General features: G+C 39.7%; 1 protein-coding gene across 8 annotated transcripts in view; it reads left to right on the top strand.

Annotated features, from left to right (window-relative positions):
* MICU3 (mitochondrial calcium uptake 3) overlaps positions 1 to 15058 on the top strand; it is a 149468-nt gene that overhangs the window by 72091 nt on the left and 62319 nt on the right. For all 8 annotated transcript variants that reach the window (XM_073341941.2, XM_073341937.2, XM_073341940.2 and 5 more), the window contains exons 5-6: positions 8911 to 8958; positions 14406 to 14488. In XM_073341941.2, coding sequence (XP_073198042.1) covers positions 8911 to 8958; positions 14406 to 14488 — 131 coding nt within the window. The remainder of the gene's footprint in view (positions 1 to 8910; positions 8959 to 14405; positions 14489 to 15058) is intronic.

Genomic DNA, 15058 nt, shown 5'->3' with positions numbered 1-15058 from the left:
GATGGAACTACTTTGTTAGGCTGAGAAGTTCTTGTGCAGTTCACATGAAAGTAATATTAAATTATTTCCATGTACCTCATATATGATACAAGGTGCAAAACTGGATATCTACATCAGATGTACCTTCGATTTAGAAAAGGTATGAAGTAAAATATAAAGGAATTATTTAATTAAAAGTTTGACTAAATTGAATGCTAAATGACACTTTAATTACTAATGGGAGAGGAACACATACAGTTGTTTTTTTTGGCCTTTTAAATTCCAGTTCTGCTATTTTTCATTTTTCCATTGGTTTTATTTTTTGGTTCAGACTAAAATCTGACTTCAGGTATGCACAATAATGTTCAATCCTTCCCAGTACCTACATGCACAGATTGGAGTATTTTTTAAGCAGTCACCTGCTTTTGGACTGGGAGCATTGTGGAGGCACTGTAATCACTGATTGAAAAAGTATTGCCTCCCTTTCTAGCAACTTCTTATGGTGGATGTTTTTCCACAGGGAACTTTGTGTAGGTCTCATTTGCTAGAGGGAAAATTACAACAATGCAGGGGCCTTTGAGGGATTGGAGAGAAGGGTGTTGTGGGTGGGTCAGTGAGATGGTCTGGCTACAAAACGATGGAGGAAGAAGGGAGAAAAAATCTTTTTGAGTTTATTGTAAGTGTCTTTAAAAAAATTACTGGAGTGGCAGTGCTATTATTTGGCTGCATCTATTATCATGGCAATAAGGGTCACTCGATTAAATTAATAGGCAGGAGGTTTAATACAGACAAGAGAAAGTATTTTTTCACACAACGCACAATTAACCTGTGGAGCTCATTGCTATGGGATGTTGTGATGATCAAAAATATAGATGGGTTAAAAAAAGAACTAGAAAAGTTCATGGAGGACAGGTTCATCAATGGCTATTAACCAAAATAGTCAAGATACAACCCCATGCTCAGGGCAGCCCTAAGCCTCTGACTGCCACAAGCCAGGAGGCAAGACAGGGTGGATCGCTCCATAATTGCCCTGTTCTGTATACTCCCCTGGAAGCTCTGGTACTGCCCACTGTGTGACCTAGTACGACAGCTCTCATGTTTTTATGTTCTTATCTGTGAAACTAGCTTTCTGAGTTGGTAACTCAGGGTGAGTTCAAAACATGTTTCAAAAACACCTGTGCCTAACTCTCATTGAAAACAAGGCACCTAACTACCTTTAAAAACTGGCCCTCAGTACCTAATTTGAAAGCTTTCTATCTGTATCCTTATGACCAACTTTATCTTTGTCTGCTCCCTTTTGTTCACTCAGCTGGTGCCTGAACTCATTCAATGTTTACATTTTGCAAGAAAAAGTTCCCTAGGCATCTAAGTTTCTGCCTCTGGGCATGTGCATTGCTGCCTTGGGCAGGTGTCTGGGTGCCTATCTCATACTTAAACCCTAACTTGATCCTCAAACCAGAAGAGATAGATGTTGCCCCATGTATTTTGCCTGCAGCGCCCGATCCAGAAGCAGGATCTGAGCTGCCTAACGCCACACAAAACAAGCCAGGCGGGGAAGGGAGGAGGCCTTTCTTATAACCTTTTCCCATCAGGTTAGGGTATTTACCTGGAATGTGGGAGATGCTGATTCAGCTTCCCATCTGCCTGATGAGAAGAGATTCAACTGGGCATTCCCACCTCTCAGCTGAGTACCCTCATTACTGGACCATAGAGTCATTCTCATTCTCTCTCTGGCCCTACATATATATAATTTTTTAATACAAAGAGGAACAGCTTCAACAAGCGTAATTGAGAGACCTGTATGAAACTACCCCATATTCTAGTAGTTAAGACCTGAGAGGTGGGAGATTCCCTGTTCAAATCCCTTCTTCTCATCAGGGGACGGGGGGATTGAACAAGGATCTTACATCACAAGTGGGTTCCCTAACAACTAGGCTAAATGTTATAATGGAGGATGACTACTGGTTGTCCTCATGTGGTGTTAGGAGTGTGTGCTGCTCTTTTTGCAAGAAACAGTTTATGCACTTAGAAAAGGAGTACTTGTGGCACCTTAGAGACTAACCAATTTATTTGAGCATAAGCTTTCGTGAGCTACAGCTCACTTCATCAGATGCATCCGATGAAGTGAGCTGTAGCTCACGAAAGCTTATGTTCAAATAAATTGGTTAGTCTCTAAGGTGCCACAAGTACTCCTTTTCTTTTTGCAAATACAGACTAACACGGCTGTTACTCTGAAACCAGTTTATGCACTTGACTCCTGGCTGTGGATCGCAAGCAGATTGGACTTGGGTACCTAACTCCATGAGATGGGTGGAGATGAGGACAAACCCCCTTCATTGGCATCTCCCATTGGTTATCCTAGGCAGCTCCCAGCCTAGCATAATGTCTTTTATAGATCCCATTCTCGAGTGCCTACCTCTGCCCATGCATTGTATAGGGAGACTAGGTGCCTAACTCAACTCAGGGTTTGTGGTTTCCAGTGATTTCCAGGGCACCTACAGGTTAGGTGTTGCAATGCTGAGCACTGCAATGCCTAAGTTCCTTTGTGAATTGGGCCCTTAATTACTTTCTCATGACTTTCTCTTATTTCTGTAACTCAAGATATTTGTTTAGGTCAGATTGTCCCCTTTTGGTTTATGTTGATATAAGAGACTTATCTCAAAAAAGTTATGACATTCTTCTGTAAAATGCCTATTTCCTTTTGTTGAATGTGCCATGAATTATGGTCTAGTTTGCTAAGTACTGACACTGAATCCAAGGAAATACTTTATATCACAACCAAATATACAGTATAAAAATGCAATAACCTGCAAAGGTGTGATCTCCCTATTTTTATTTTGTACAGGTGTAGATTGAATTGTTCACTGAAAATAAAATCTTAAAGCATTTCTAAACCATCTTATCTAAACATCTACAGCAGTTCTTAACTATCATGATCTTGACATATTTTACTGTTATTCCCAGGCTGAATTATTTTATGTAGGGTAGACCCAGTACAAGACAGAACAAAAAGGCAGTTCTGACCTCAAAACGTTTGCAATCTAAGTATAAGACAAGAGACCATAGGTAGATAGAGACAGGGGAGTACAAGGAAACAATGAGATTGTATTGGTTGGTGTGAAGGGGTGGACAAACCCCACACTGGCTCCAAGGGAGTTAAAGGATAATACTGGACCCAGGTAGCCCCTCCCCTCCAGACCTGCAGAGCAAGCTTAAAGGGAGAAATTCAGCTCAGAAGTGGGAGGCTGGGGAGGAAGATAGACCTTCCTGGACAAGGGTGCCAAAGAAGCCTCCCTTTGAGGAACAGGACTGCATACTGAGCCCAGTTGGGGCTTAAGGTTTAGTTTTTGTTTGTTTTTTTCTTTTTCTTTTGTTACCTTATATTGGACTGGGAGCTCTGGGGGGAGACAGATGGTAGGAAGTGACCGAGGGAGGGTAACTCCGAGGGCACTGCAGGATGCTGGACACTACTGACTCTCATAGGGCCCTAGTTCAGAGCCCGGTGGAGTGAGAGGACCCAGGCTCCCCTACCTACTTCCACTGCTGCAGGAGGGGGCACAAGCGACATGCCACTCTTACTCCATGTCTGATAAGAAAAGGGCAAGGACATTGCAAACCTGAGGGGAAGCCAAACCCATCCTTGGGTGAGGAACTGGACTGAAAGGCTTTCCTGCTGAGAGGCAATACTGTGTGTGCTACCCAGTAAACCACCTGACCCTCTGAGGGCTCTGTTACATTTGGCATGATAGGTAGTGGTCTCAGCACACTAGTGGCCTGGGCATTGTCAAGTTTTTTTATGGCATCACAGCAAAGGAGATTTTAAAGAAGAGATTTGAAGGAATATAGTGAAGTAGCTTTGTGGATACTTACAGGCAGATCCTCCCAAGCATGGGGCAGCATGGGAGAAAGCACAAAGGTGCTTGTTTCTTATCAATATTTGATAATAAAATAATCTTCATATCAATTGAGAATTACATTATATGTTCTATTAATAGTTGTTGATGTGACTCTACTTTTAAAAGATACAGATATGCTCTAAATAATGTAAACATTACCATATAGTAGGCAATCACATATGCAATATAAATAACTCTTCTAAAAATATTCTCCATTAAAAAGTGTATCCAATAATAAGCTTTGTGAATTGTGTAATACAAATATCTCTAAAATTTCTGCATCTGATTCACCAGTGTCTTATTCCAGTTTTCTGCCAGTGAGAGTCAATTGAAATTAATAAAATTATGGTGTAAAATTGGAGCAAAGTGGTAGAATAATAACAGTGCTTTTAATTAGTAGGTTCAAAGTACTCTACAAAAGTGGTATCATTGTCTCCATTTTATAGATAGGGAATGTGAGAGGCAGAGAGATGACATGCCAAAGGCAGAGATAGGAATAGAATCGAGATCGCCAGAGTCCCAATCCAGTCTTAATCTCCTAGTTCACACTGTCTCTCTATTAGGCTTTATTGCTACAATGTATGCATTTTGATATAAAGTATGTAGATGGGCAGGTCCTCAGCTGGTGTATTTTGGTAGAGCTTCATTGAAGTCAGTTCAGCTACACCAATTTACACCAACTAAGGATATGGTCCAGGGCTTTTTATTTCAATCGTTTTCACCTCAAGTGACCTCTGCACCTTCTATGTGGTCTTCAAGTTATCCCTTCTTTCTGAGCTATAGTCATTCCAGAATCTTTCTCCCATAACACTCAGGGCAGTCAACCAGAACTATCTGTCCATAGGTTGCAATATACTAGTACAAACAAAAGGAGGGAATGCTTTCAAGGCCTCCTAGATAGCTCCCTTCATGTCTGCTGACATACTACTTGACAGTTGCTCTTCCTTCCTTTATTTTACAACAAAGAAACACTGAAAACACTTTATTATCAAACACTGAAAAACAATCTGTAAAATAATTTTTTACATTTGACTGATTACTCAAGCATGTTTTACATCCCTTTATCTATATCTCAGCTTCATTTGATCTCTAGGTAGCTGACCTTCCAAGTAGTCACAGACCTAATGAAAAATTGGAACTGGTCTTTGACACATAACAGTAATTCTCAGTTTCTGAGGTACTGTACAAAATCTAGATGACACAAGGCAGAATACATGATTGTATTTATTATTCGGGTAACTGCTTTTAAACTTGAAATGCTAGCAGAAGCAGCTACATTTTGTTTACAAATCCACAATTTTGTGGGGGTGGCGGGAGTGAGATACTATCCATTTTCCTTATAAATTAGTATTAGAACTGCTTAGAAGCCTTCCCTACTTTAGCTGCACCACAACAACCACCAGCGTCAGCAGAAGGTTTACTCCAGGGATTTCCATTTAGACTGAGGAAGAGGGGGAAGAATTAAATATGTTTGTTTATTTTATTTTCTGAAATTAGGGGTTGGGCTAGGGTCGGAGAGGAAAGAGGTTCAAATTTAGTGAATTTACGGGTGTGTAAGGGTTCATTTGGGGGATGGATAGGTGGTTTGGTGTGATTAAATGATAGCTTAATCAACTGCCTTCCTTTTACATCATCCCCACATTCCAGCCTCAGTAGGAAGACCAAAATGATCTGGGTATTTTTTCTTGTTTTTTGAGGGGAGGAGACATATCCATCATGGAAGCGTTGCCCTTTTAGGATAAATGGCCTGGGTGTAGGATTATTTAGGATAAATGGCCTGTTGTACAGGAGAATATTTAGGGAGTGATTCTGAAGGTAATGGCTGTGAGGTTTTGGGATGTTATTGGTAAAGGTGTTTGGGAGAGTGAATAGTCTTCTTAGTTTGGCTTTGTAGACAAAGGATCTTCAATGCAGGCTAGTATTGAGGTGTGGCAGCTATGACCACTCAATAATCACTGCAGAGGGCCAACAGAGTTGAAAAATGTTGCTATGTGTAGGGAATATGGTAGTATTGTATGCAAAGAATTAATTGTGGGTGTTTGGATTCCTCCGTTCCTATATTCATGTATGGGAGGAGACAAGTCAGAAAAATACCTTGTGAGGTCAAAATGCATAATTTCTGTTTCACTGGTTTTACCTATAGTTAAGGACAAAAATCCCAGTTTTAGCTTCATGCTGATAGGTGGAAGATCAGTGAATTTCAACAGTCCATGATTTAATTAGGATTTTTGCCCCCCAGGCTTGCCTGTATTAGCAAAACGTGGCTGGATGTTACCATTTTACCGGTTTGGGCACAGTTGGGTCAAGCGAGGTATTCTGTACAGTATTAGCCTAAAAAAGACAGGTGAAGATCTACTCTGCATGATTTTTGTATGGAGCCTGAAAAGCTGGAAGTTTCCTGCACCCAGGCTAGATTAATTACAATATGTTCATTTTGTGCTATTCCCAGGATGCATTTAAGTTGGCATAAGTTCAGGAGAACCAGCTGATGTGCTGCAAATTATCCGTGTGAGTTGCTGACCCACCTTGGAGGTACCAAGGCTAATAGCAATCAGTGATTTTAACATGTGTATGGATGACAAATTGTTGGAATGAGCTTTGGATTTCACAGCCACTATGATGACCATGAAGAAATTCCAGGTGGTTCCTGGTTCAGTGCTCACAGATAGTCTAGTTTTTGGTTTGGGACTGGAAGTTAGTCATTTAGGGCTAGATTTTTTAAAGGTATGTAGGCACCTAAAGATGCAGATAGGAGATTAATGGGATTTTCAGGAACACATAGGTGATTAACTTGCATTGAAATAAATGGGAGTTAGCTGTCTAGGCACTTTTGAAAATCCCACTAGGCACCTGCAACTTGAAAAAATCTCACCCTTGGAGTTTGGCTAATATTCTAGACCAACTCATAATTCCTGTGTTTTTTGAGATAGTGCCCTTCCTATCATGTTGGGGACTAGGGACCAGTTTTGGTGGTCTGCCATTAAAGATTAATGGAACTGAAGCCTTTCCAGTAGACCCTCAAGGCAGTAATTATTCCTTAAGCAGCCCATTTTGAAAAGAGTCCAGAATATCCCTAATTCACTGACCTTCTGGGCATTCTGCAAGATTATCTATTTACCCAGGCTTTTGGGGAAGAAGGAGCGCAATTTGTGGTAATGAGTGTATAATACGGATGTTGGGTTCAAGCCTGATCAATTATTTTCTGCAGTTTGAACCAGTTCAAAATTTTTTGTGATTGGATTTTTAAAGTATCGCAGAAGTATTGAGAGGCCTAGAATAGGTGCTTCATATATATCTAAATTGGTAAATAGTTCTGACATTACACTTCAATTTTTAACAAAGCCTTAAAAATCAATATTTAATTAAAGGTTTCAGAATAGCAGCCATGTTAGTCTGTATCTGCAAAAAGAAAAGGATGCATCCGATGAAGTGAGCTGTAGCTCACGAAAGCTTATGCTCAAATAAATTTGTTAATCTCTAAGGTGCCACAAGTACTCCTTTTCTTTTTATTTAATTAAAATGTATAAGCTCATCTAATAAGAGTTGAATGTAAACTTCAAAGCATAATTAGAGTGTATGTATGTATACACAGAGGCAGCCAAATACTAAAATCTGTGTATTGTTAAGCAATGTGAGAAGCAAAATTCCTAACTAGATATGTGTACTAACATTCAGTAAAATTATGACCCAAGCTTAAACAAATTTAAAGATGACATCAGGAGAGAACACAGTTTTAATTGTAATGTGAAACCTTTGTATACTACCATAAGATAAAAAGAAAAGGAGTACTTGCGGCACCTTCGAGACTAACAAATTTGTTAGTCTCTAAGGTGCTGTAAGTACTCCTTTTCTTTTTATGGATACAGATTAACACGGCTGCTACTCTGAAACCTACCATAAGATACTTCCATGTGTCATGGTTGGGGTTTTGGAAAAACTTGGTGTAATGCATCATGCACATTACTTTCAAGGGATGAGACTAATATATGTTTAACCTAGTGTTTTAGTAGTAAGGCTGCAGTGTATTTGTAGAACAACTTACCTGGACTACAAACCACTCTCCGCTGGTGAGAGAAAGAGAGAGATTTTAGTTTTCTGACAGTTCCAAAATATCAAAAAGTAAGCTCACATTGAACAAAACCTTTTGGGTATTTTTAACTTGTTCTAAAAGATAAAGAAAATGAAGGGCTACATTTGGAAAACAGGAGGAGGTGATTTATAACCATTCGTCCAGTAGTTAACGCAATCACCTTGAATGTGGACAGCCTAGGTCTGGAGCAGAGTGCCTAAACCACCAGGCTATTGGCTGCCTATTCTAGTGTGGGGCTCTCTCAATCTTTTCTTTTGAAGCTGTTCCATTTTGTATAAATAAATATTCATTGGAGCAAGAATTGGAATGTAGGTGTTCTCCCTCCCAGGTGAGTGTCCTGAGCACAAGGCTATAGAGTCATTCATTTTTGCTCTCCCCCCTCAATGACTGTTCAAGTATTTTATAGAAAGTGGAACAGCTTCAACAGGACAGAGCGAGGGAGACCCCCTTTAGAATTCCCAGTAGCCTGGTTGTTAGGGTACTTACCTAGAAGGAGTGAAGATCTGGGTTCAAATCCCTGCTCTGGAGTGGAGATTTGAACCTGGGTCTCCCACATCCCAAATGAGTACCCTACCCATTGCACTAAAGGTTATAAGGGGGATGACAGTGCCCCTACTTCCATTTTTGTGAATAATGCCTAGATCCCTGTGTGAAATCTTGCCTGAAAAAAGATTTCGTTTTGTTAATGTTGAAATGATTCATTTTGACTTTTTGGAAAAATGTTCTCTTTTTTTTGTTTTGACTGAAACAATTTGCTGGAATATACATGAATTCGCAAAATGTTTCAGTCAACCTAAATCTGCTTTCTGACTGAAAAATAGTTTCATCTGAACAATTTTGCTCAGCTGTAATGTATATATGTGTAAAGAAAACCTCTAATTTTTCAAGCTTGACAAATGAAGGCTCATTAGAGTTGATATGACATGACACTTTTTTTGTCTCTAGGTTTGATTTCCTACACAGAATATCTGTTTCTCCTTTGTATCTTAACAAGTAAGTATTCTGAAAAAAACTCACTGCAATTTTGTGATTCTGAATTTATTGCTATACATTAGAATATTTTATGTTCACTTAAAAATTATATAAATTATATGGGAAAAAATCACATCCATCTTTTCCATATAACTTGGTCACTGTATTATCCCAGGGTAATCTCGTAACGTTTCACTTAAAGTGTTGTATTACATGGGCACCCTTTACTGAAAATGAGAGATTAAGGATTATCAGATGAATTGAACATCAGTTTGTAGTGTATAATCTCAGTCCTCTGAAATTGCTGCATAATTGTTAGATAAATTTATTAAAGTTTATAAAGGACTTCTGAAGATGGAGAGAGATAATAAATTGTAAATATTATTTTTCAATCTATATATGATATCCGCTTACATAGTTTTAGAAAATCTGTTAAAACTGAGCCAAATATTTATTGGTAAACAACAAACACTAACAAAATTAAATATTTGTTTTGTCTTCCACCTGGGAAAACAATATAGAAGAATGTAGAAGGTTTAATTGTTTGATTGTACTAGAGTCAATTATGTATAGTATAGATTTTCCATAACTAACACAATTGTTTGAGATTTTAGATTTGTAAATTAAAGATTTACGAACTAGTTTTAGAAGTTTTGTTAACTTCAAATAATAGGCTTTTAAAACTGTCATCTATTGGAATTTAAAAATCAAACACAAGAACCACAACAGTGCTTCATTTATTTGGGCATTTCATGCAAGAATTCTCAAGTGTAAGCATGGAATCATATACACAGGATTGTGTGTGTCAGAACCCAGTTCTTTTTAATCCAGACTTTTCAAAGAGGTTTATATGAGAAACTGATACCTCAGATGTAGAGCTAGAGGCTCTTCTTTCATAAGAAGTTAAGGGAGAAGAAAACCCCATACTCTACATAAGCTAAAAGCTGTTCTCCAGGGAGAAAGTTGTATCCATCATTGAGAAAGAGGTCGTGGCAGTGAAGTGGTCTATGGACTGCCTGAGGTACTATTTGCTGAGGAACCCTTTTTCTATGATCACAGACCTCCCTAAATGTAGCCCTGGAAGGCACCCAGTGCAGACAGCAGCGGCCCGACAGGCGCCTGGCACTGACTTGTAACTCGGCGGGGGCACTGAAGACCCGAACCCTAGTGTGCCCGGCAGGGACTGAAGCCCCAGCGCTTCCCAGCAGGGGCTGAAGCTCTAAGCTCCGGCGTACCTGGCGGGGCTCCATTTAGGGAGGGCAGGGCAGCACTTGCCCCCCAGTTATGAGTCAGCCCCAGCAGCCAGCTCCTCCAAGCCCACCAGAACACAGCCAGTCACTCCTCTGCCTGCACTACACCCCACACACACACTAACTGCTCACAGCTCCCCCAGAGCTTTGTGGTCTGGTCAAAAGCCTCTAGTGATCTGGATTTTTCCCACAGTCCCCCTGTTGACTACCCTTGCTCTAGAATATTTTGGCTGAATTTTTTTTCCATTACAAATAATATCCATAAAATGGACTAATGTCTGACCAAAAATGAGATTCTTTATTATAGGTAAGAAGTGAAGTGGGAGGTGCCTTACCCATTTTTTGACTGAAGGACAAAATAGTTCAATTGTCCGAATGTTAGACGTTAAACTGGAATTTTCGAAATCCAAACAACTGAGGTTATCAGCTGATGCCATTTTTATGTAACTATGGTAGAGTAAGAAGCGGGCTTTGGTCCATCATTGCATAGGGCCACAAGTAAAGGCAAGAAATTATTACTAAATTGAATAATGTAATAAGCTTTGGAGTTCAGGCTAATATGACTGGGTTTTCAACTTTTCCTTCCAAGTGCTCAAAAGGACCTACTAGAATAATGGTGTACATGTGGAGTAAATGCAAACATTGCATACCTTTTAGAGACATGGAATATATGGCCATAGGACTGTGCTTTAAATCATAGAATCGGCTTGTCAACTGTTCCTCTTGCCAATATCAGGGAACATGAGTATGGATTGTTTTAGTTGGTAGCATTAAGACCTGACCAAGGGCACATAGCAGCATCTCTTTAATCAGTGGGAGATCTATTTTTTTTCTACCCAAACTTTTGGCCAGTCACTTTAATAAAAATGTCATTTGATATTTTAAAAGGAAAATCATATTGGAAAATTCTCTGAAGGATTCATTTAACATCTTAGTCATCATTTTTTCTCTAGTGCTGCCTTGGCATTTAGAAGTTGAAAGGAAATGGTATTCATAATTCTCTGAGCCTCTCTGGTTAATAAAAAGAAAAGGAGGACTTGTGGCACCTTAGAGACTAACAAATTTATTTGAGCATAAGCTTTTGTGAGCTACAGCTGAATGCATCCGATGAAGTGAGCTGTAGCTCATAGAATCATAGAATATCAGGGTGGGAAGGGACCTCAGGAGGTCATCTAGTCCAACCCCCTGCTCAAAGCAGGATCGATCCCCAATTAAATCATCCCAGCCAGGGCTTTGTCAAGCCTGACTTTAAAAACTTCTAAGGAAGGAGATTCCACCACCTCCCTAGGTAACGCATTCCAGTGTTTCACCACGCTCCTAGTGAAAAAGTTTTTCCTAATATCCAACCTAAATCTCCCCCACTGCAACTTGAGACCATTACTCCTTGTTCTGTCATCTGCTACCACTGAGAACAGTGTAGAGCCATCCTCTTTGGAACCCCCTTTCAGGTAGTTGAAAGCAGCTATCAAACCTCCCCTCATTCTTCTCTTCCGTAGACTAAACATCCCCAGTTCCCTCAGCCTCTCCTCATAACTCATGTGTTCTAGTCCCCTAATCATTTTTGTTGCCCTCCGCTGGACTCTCTCCAATTTTTCCACATCCTTATTGTAATGTGGGGCCCAAAACTGGACACAGTACTCCAGATGAGGCCTCACTGATGTCGAATAGAGGGGAACGATCTCGTCCCTCAATCTGCTGGCAATGCCCCTACTTATACAGCCCAAAATGCCAGTGGCCTTCTTGGCAACAAGGGCACACTATTGACTCATATCCAGCTTCTCGTCCACTGTAACCCCTAGGTCCTTTTCTGCAGAACTGCTGCCTAGCCATTCGGTCCCTAGTCTGTAGCGGTGCATGGGATTCTTCCGTCCTAAGTGCAGGACTCTGCACTTGTCCTTGTTGAACCTCATCAGATTTCTTTTGGCCCAATCCTCCAATTTGTCTAGGTCCCTCTGTATCCTATCCCTACCCTCCAGCGTATCTACCTCTCCTCCTAGTTTAGTGTCATCTGCAAACTTGCTGAGGGTGCAATCCACACCATCCTCCAGATCATTTATGAAGATATTGAACAAAACTGGCCCGAGGACCGACCCTTGGGGTACTCCACTTGATACCGGCTGCCAACTAGACATGGAGCCATTGATCACTACCCGTTGAGCCCGACAATCTAGCCAGCTTTCTATCCACCTTATAGTCCATTCATCCAGCCCATACTTCTTTAACTTGCTGGCAAGAATACCGTGGGAGACCTTGTCAAAAGCTTTGCTAAAGTCAAGGAACAACACGTCCACTGCTTTCCCTTCATCCACAGACCCAGTTATCTTGTCATAGAAGGCAATTAGATTAGTCAGGCATGACTGTCCCTTGGTGAATCCATGCTGACTGTTCCTGATCTATAAGCTCCTCTAAGTGCTTCAGAATTGATTCCTTGAGTACCTGCCCCATGATTTTTCCGGGGACTGAGGTGAGGCTTACTGGCCTGTAGTTCCCAGGATCCTCCTTCTTCCCTTTCCCTCACGAAAGCTTATGCTCAAATAAATTTGTTAATCTCTAAGGTGCCACAAGTCCTCCTTTTCTTTTTGCGAATACAGACTAACACGGCTGCTACTCTGAAACCTCTGGTTAATAAATTACTGGTACTTTGGTATACCAAAATGTTCTATTAGCCTCTTAGTATTATTTCCAAGTCATTTGATACTTTGTCCTCAGGTGAGACATTAAGTCTTATAAAAGTCAGTGGAGTTATACATAGGGTGAATGTGTCCCCTTGTATTTAATTGCCAGGCTTTTGAAATATAATAGAGCTCAGTGGGATGGGGGAGAGTGCATGTTTGTCACCTTTTATTTACCTAACATAAGTAATACAGTGCTAAACAGAAGAAGGCTTTACAGCTCTTGGTTATTCCTTGTCTTGAGATTCTGTTAGTTGCCTAGTCCCTATTTCCCTTTTCCTTGTATCCTCTAAATCTATTTCCTTGTTAAATCTGTTCTGTGAGTGATATCTTAAATTTCATTTGGTTGCCCCGTTTGTTCTTTTTGCCATAATTCACAGGATACTAAATTGTTTGCTTACTTCGATATTGCTAGATTTTTAAAAGGTTTATTGCATAAGCTTCTAATATAGCCTGGCTTTTGAATTCTATTGTTTAATCTTTACTAGTCTTTATCTGTATTCTTTTAAGATGTCATTTCTTCTGGCTGTTTCCAAAGCTTTTAAAGACAGCAATGAGTGATTTGTAGGGTATTTTAAAAGATAGCCTGTTTACTCTCTTTCACAAAGATAAGGTTGTCTTTAGGACCGTCACTTCTCACCTAACGCTGTTCAGGGATTTCACCTTGGTCAGTATGTTGTTTCTTGTATTGTCCTTAGCAAGTTCTTGTTCCTGGATAGTAGAAGCCAGTTTTTATAAAACTGAATGGTAAGAAGTTTTTAAGTTAAAATTTGGATGATATTTCATCATTGCAAAAATCTTATAATTTTGTGGGGGGCTTATTAACTAATTTTGATGGGTCATGCCTTTCCTAGCAAAAGTTGTACAAATGTATTGGCTGTGTGTATTTTTGCTGAGGAAATCTGGCTCTGAATTAAGGTGCATTGTGCCAGCAATATGGTAGTCTCTATTTATCTGACATTCCAATCAACATAATTTGCAGATCAGAAGTGTGGAATCAGATATATATCTTTTCAGAATCGCTCTTTGGACTTCAGTGCCACAACGGATCCTCACTTCAATTAAGCAGTATTGTAAAAATATTTTTCTTAAATCTTCTAATACTGTAAGCACATAACCTCCCCGCCCCTCGCCACCCACCCACGGAATGGGTTTTGCCTCAATTTCCACAATGACACTGGGAGGAACATTGGCCCTTCCCCTAGGAGGTGACAACAGGTAATAGCCATGTGTGATTGCTTCTCCCTCCTCAATACCAAACCACCACTGCTCCAAGATGTTTTACCCTTTTTCTTTCTTTTCTTTTTTTTTTCAATCTATGAACTTTGAGGTTTGCATTAAGCTTCTGAAATGTTGAAAGTGAAACAAATGTATAAGGTGAGATCCCTAGCTGCTGTAAGTCAGTTATACACTGTTTATATGCACAAATATACTGATATACACTAGTTGAGGATCTGATCTAAAATATTGAGTTTATATTCATAAAGGTTAAACTTTTATCATCACTTTTTGCAAATAATTGACAATTGTATTCTTTTTCTGGCAGAGCCTCATGCAGGTTTTAAAATAGCTTTCAACATGTTTGATACTGATGGCAATGAGATGGTCGACAAAAAGGAGTTCTTGGTGGTATGTATATTAGATATTGCTCTTTGATCAGTTTCTGAGTATTTTGACATAATCTTGCTATCATTCTATTTTTATGTTTAAATTCTGTATGACAATGAGAGATTGCATAAAATGGTAGGTAACTGTAAATGTCAACTATTTATAATGGTGCATAGATGTACTGCATGCTGTGCTTTGAAGTTGAATTCCCATTTCCCGTCTACTGTTTTTGTTGTTGTTAATAAATTTCTCAAATAAAATTCCTTTTGGGCTAATATTGCCACAGCTGTGGCCAGCAGTTACTTGAGCTAGGCACACTTTGGTATAACAATGAGAGAGCTTGTGGCAGGATGTTCTCCAGGTGGCCTCTTGCCTTTGTTTATTTCCCCACTTGGTCCAGAATAACCTGAATCTGTTAACTTTCATGACATGCTACAAAGCTAGTCTATTTTGGGGACCATTTGGAGAGGCTCTGAGGTGGAATTGAGATATTGCTGTGCTGCTTAACCCCATCATATCATTAAGGTCCCATTTCATCAAAGCGATACAATGTTGTGTAAATCATATTGATTTCAAATGCAGGCTTACAGT

The sequence above is a fragment of the Lepidochelys kempii genome, chromosome 4, assembly GCF_965140285.1.
Source record: "Lepidochelys kempii isolate rLepKem1 chromosome 4, rLepKem1.hap1, whole genome shotgun sequence".
NCBI classification, from domain to species: domain Eukaryota; kingdom Metazoa; phylum Chordata; order Testudines; family Cheloniidae; genus Lepidochelys; species Lepidochelys kempii.
This window is presented reverse-complemented; position numbering and strand designations above follow the sequence as displayed.